This window comes from Bubalus kerabau, chromosome X (genome assembly GCF_029407905.1).
Source record: "Bubalus kerabau isolate K-KA32 ecotype Philippines breed swamp buffalo chromosome X, PCC_UOA_SB_1v2, whole genome shotgun sequence".
NCBI lineage: Eukaryota > Metazoa > Chordata > Mammalia > Artiodactyla > Bovidae > Bubalus > Bubalus kerabau.
The window spans coordinates 42,052,933-42,057,614 of NC_073647.1; the positions used below are offsets into that span (position 1 = coordinate 42,052,933).

General features: G+C 41.5%; 1 protein-coding gene across 1 annotated transcript; it reads right to left on the reverse strand.

Annotated features, from left to right (window-relative positions):
• Positions 1 to 208: 208 nt before the first annotated feature.
• On the reverse strand, positions 209 to 2,203 carry LOC129639222 (S-adenosylmethionine decarboxylase proenzyme). The gene has a single exon (XM_055564255.1). It carries the CDS (start codon positions 1,875 to 1,877, stop codon positions 873 to 875), a length of 1,005 nt encoding a protein of 334 aa, XP_055420230.1. The 5' UTR covers positions 1,878 to 2,203; the 3' UTR covers positions 209 to 872.
• Between the last annotated feature and the right edge of the window lie 2,479 nt (positions 2,204 to 4,682).

Consider the following 4,682-nt stretch of genomic DNA (forward strand, 5'->3'; position numbering starts at 1 on the left):
ATAAGTCATTAGTATTAATTAAGCCACATCAATAGCATAATTTAGCTAGTCAGTCAACATCTTCTGAGAGCTCACAGTGGGGGCAGACCCAACTCAAAGCATTGGAGAGTTAATAAGGGAAGAAATGCAGCATGGGAAAGAGAGAGTTTTTTATTTTTTTTTTTTATTTTTTTTTTTTTTAACAGTGTATTGCTTTATTGAGGGGGTGTGGTTGGGAGGGGAGACACCATGGTAATGGAAGGAATCCAAGTAATACAAGTACAGGAAGCAGTGTTAAAATATAAATACACAGAAGGGATAGTTTTCTTAGAGGACTCCACTCGTGGAAGAAAAACTTTAATTGCTGTTGAAAAAACATCTGTATGAAGTAGAAATTGGTTTCAATAACGTTAGTAGAGTATGTTCTAGAAAGTGGAGGTAACTGGATGTAAAATCCTGGCAGCAATTAATAGAACAGTCCCAGATGGCTAGGCTGAGGCCAACACCTAATGAGGACGAAAGCCTTGTCTGTGGGGAATTTTGGATGACACCTGGAGAAATATTACACTGTGCGTAAACCAAATTGAATTGTTTTCACAAGTGTTGTAAAGTTTCGTATAGTAAAAGGTTTTTTCTACATGCACTTCAATTTCACAGCAAGAGTGGCATAGGATACCTAAACACAGAAGAGAGCATTCATGCAAGATATCTAACTCCTTGATATAATAATGTATACAATTCAAAATGATTACACTATCATTACATCTAGGGCTTTCTGCAACTATGAGGTGGTGGTTATGGAAAGCATGGCCCTTGGTATGAATATCTAAAAAGCAGCCACCACCTTCTTCTATGTGTGTTCTCTTTTTGCGCTTTTTCTTCATGTTTCTTAATCAACTCTGCTGTTGTTGCTGCTTCTTAGCAAAACTGGTAAAAACAAAATTGTAATCATTGAACAAAGCGCTCTGGCAATCAAGACGTTTAAAACCTTCAATCTTCTGGGGCGAGGAAAGCACTGTGCGACATTTAGAACTCTGATTTACAAACAGGGTGGTCACAAATTTTCCTGGCTTGAAGACTTCCACAACTTTCCTGATCAGGTCATCATAGGAGGTCTGACTTAAGTTTGTTTCAAAGCTAACATAAGAAAATTCTGGTTCTGGAGTGATGTGAATAGTCCAATAAGTTCCATCCGATTTCATCCCATTCATTGAATACCCACAAGGATTGAACATTGTGGCATCAATGACAGAACCTGGTATCAGGTCACGAATTCCACTCTCACGAGTGACATCCTTTGCAGTAACACCATCTTTCATGTAGAACTGGTCCATAACTGCTGGGTCAAGCTCACTCATCAGAATTTCCAGGGTTTGATCTGGCTGATTGATTACCCTACTCTCTGGGAAATCCAAAGTATACAAGTACCAACAGTCAGAATTCATGCGTCCCATACAATATGCTGCTCCATTTGGGAAAATTGCATTAAGGAACTCTATTTCTTCCTGGAAATTCCGGTGTGGGTACCCTTGGTGAGAAGGCTTCATGAAATTCTTACGAGAATAAAAGAAGCTTTGAATTGAGTCAAACCCACTGTAATCCCTAGCAAGTTTCAACAGGGGAACCAGTGCTTTCAGCAAGAGGGTGGTACCACATGTCTTCAAAATGAAACGTCTCTTGGAGACAAACATGCTACTCTCACTGAGTACATAAGCTTCCTGCTTGTCAGTTTTTGTCACACTTATGATTGAACATTGCACATCCTTCAAAAGTATGTCCCACTCGGATCTTGGGATGGTGCGAAGATCCCCAGATCCTTGGTTTGCTTCGGGTTGCTGCCTGGAGAACCAAACCTCCAGCAGTTTCTCGGTCCCTTCGAAAAAATGTGCAGCTTCCATCACCGTGAGACTAGCGAACAACCAACAACCACAGAAAATCAACTAAATTAAATCTCTTCTCCCGCCGCCGCCGCTGCGGATTGTTCCAGCTGTGTTACTAAAGTTCAGGTTCCTTTTTTTTTTTTTTTGCTATAATTTTATATTAACTTTTTTTTAAAAAAAGGATTAATAAAATTTTCCCGGCTTTGTGTGTGTGGGTGAGCGAAAGTTGAACGTGAGTCTGTTGGAAATAGAGGCAGATACAGCTCAGTCTCTTGTAGTCCGCTGTTTCCCCGTTAGAGAGAGTAGAGCGAGCGCTAGCTAATGTCGCCGGCCATACTGTGGGAGCCAAGAGAGAGTTTTTTAGAATGATAGACATTCTCACCTTCATAGCCACTGGGGAGTCACCTGCAGAAAGCTCAAGGAGTGAGGTCCTCTTTTACCATATGACAAGTTTTTGCTCATCTGCACAATGGAGCAGCAATCCCTTGCCACTGCCTGGCACCAAAGGGGAGGAGTTTCTGAGAAATTCTAAGGCAAGGGGCTCAAGCAGGGACTTGGCAACTCTGTGGGCCAAATTCTGGCCTTTGGTCCATGAAGCCAGCTTTGTCAGAAGTGAAGAGATTGAGCACCCTCACAGTGGAAAGGATCTGTGCCTTCCTCCTTCTCTCCATCCCTCCCTCCTTCTCTCTCGCTCACTCCCTTCCTTCCATTCTTTCTTCCTTCAAGAATATTTACTGAGCATTTACTATGGGCCAGGCACTGTGCTAAAGAGTGGAAAGACATCAGCGAGCAGAAAAAAGTCCCTGCTCCTAAGGAAGTGAGCTCTAAGTGAGTTAATTTATAAATAAATTAACTATCAAAATCAAACAATATGGCAGGCAGTAAGACTTACTATAAAGAAGTAGAAGGGATGATAAAGGGCCAGAAGTGATGAGAGCAGATGCTATTTTAGCATCAGGTAGTTCCTCTGCATCACAGTGATGTATGAGTGCAGCATGGGGGTTCCCTACACCGAAAGATGCACTAGTCCAGTGAAGCAGCCTATACAGCATACAGCTACCCTGGCTCCATAAGTGGGGTAGGCATTCACTGGCTACTGGAGATCTTTAAAATCTTCTTGCATCACCACTCCCAGTCTCCTCTGGAATGTCAAAAATTTGCCCATTGCAGGGATTAGATGGGTTGGACCAGTGGCTTAATTGAAGTGTGGAGCCTTCACATGTATTTGCTGTGTGTCCATCAGACTGAATTCTCCTGAGGGGGCAGTGGAAGTCAACAGGAAGGATGATTTGTCCATTCTTGGATACACAGACTCAGGAAGCATGCATGTAGTAATTAGTAATAATTGGAATAAATCTAAATTTTCTAAAGTGCTAGCTGGGGGCTGTTCGAACTACAGACTTTAACCACACAAGTACCATATGCCAACGCCTACAGAAAACCAGAGGCTGTTACCATCTATTTTCCCCTAGGGTAGCATATTTCCCTTGGGGGTCTCTTGGCTCCTGATGAGTACTAAGACAAATAATGAGATGTTTCAACTTCCAGAAATGACACATCAGTTGGGCTCAAGATGAGTAAAAGAGGCTCAACTGAAGGGACATTGATCTTTAGGAGAGCAATCTAAGATGGCACTGTCTGACGTCAAGAACAGGCAAGGCTGTGTTAAAGAATTCCCAATGAAGGATTCAAGTTCCAAATCCCATGACCTGATATTCATCCTTGACTGTAGAGTGTGGAAGAAATCTGGCAAAATATGGATGTGCATGAGCCATGTTACCCTTAATTTTTTTAAGCACACTAAAGTAGATTCACATGTTGTACCCTAAATTGAAGGTGCTTGCATTTTGCTTGGCTTGGCAGACAGCGGTTCTGAGGACTAGACTTAAGGGGTGTATACTATCAAATCCTTCTAATACACGAGGACAGAGGAAAGACTGACTTCAGATGCCTAAAGATGCCCACAACTTGAAAGGAAACCTCATGTTACTGAGGCTCCTGTCTTGCCAGGCAGTGGAAAATGTTAACTGAAGATGCAATTATCTGGATGACTTAAGTTTAACTAGATTACAACTATACTGCTCCAACCTGTTCCTTTGTTTTTTGCCCACCTCTTCCCACAAGAATGAGTGCTCCATGATCGTTTTGTGTACTGATGTATCCCTTGTGCTTGAATAAAGTCTGGCCCAGAGTAGACACTCAGCAAATGTTTGCTACATGAATGAATGATGTAACTATTTGCAGCAGATCTCTAGAACACAAGCTTCAGTCCCTGAAGGTGCCAGGCTACCAGGAGAGGGCTTTCATCTTCCTACTGTACACTTTTGAGAGTTATCTATGTATTCTGGATAGAAGGCCTCTGTCAGATATGTGCTCTGCAAATATTTTCTGTGCCTTGTCTTTTCATTCATTAATAGTGCCTTTCAAAGAGCTGAAATATTTAATTTTGACAAAGTCCACATTATTTGGTTTTCCTATGGCTTGTGCTTTGGGTGTCGTACCTAAAATTATTTTTGCCCAAGCCACAGTCACATTTTCTCCTTCAATTTCTTCAAGAAGTTTTTAAGTTTTAGGTTTGACATTTAGGTATGTAATTCATTTAAAGTCAGTTTCTGATGATGGTGAGGTAGTGGTGAAGGTTCAGGTTTTTTGCATTTGAATATCCACTTGTTCCAACAACATTTGCTGAGAAGATTACCATCTTCCAATCTGTAATCGCACACTATGGGAAGCATCATAAATATTCCTCAGTAGGGGAACAGGTAAATAAACTCCAGTAGATATATCCTGTGGAAATCCACAGCACTACTAGAAACAATGCAA

What these genes read in the sequence shown, in the direction of transcription:
- LOC129639222 (XM_055564255.1), bottom strand. Translation starts at nt 1,877, where the DNA reads ATGGAAGCTGCACATTTTTTCGAAGGGACCGAGAAACTGCTGGAGGTT.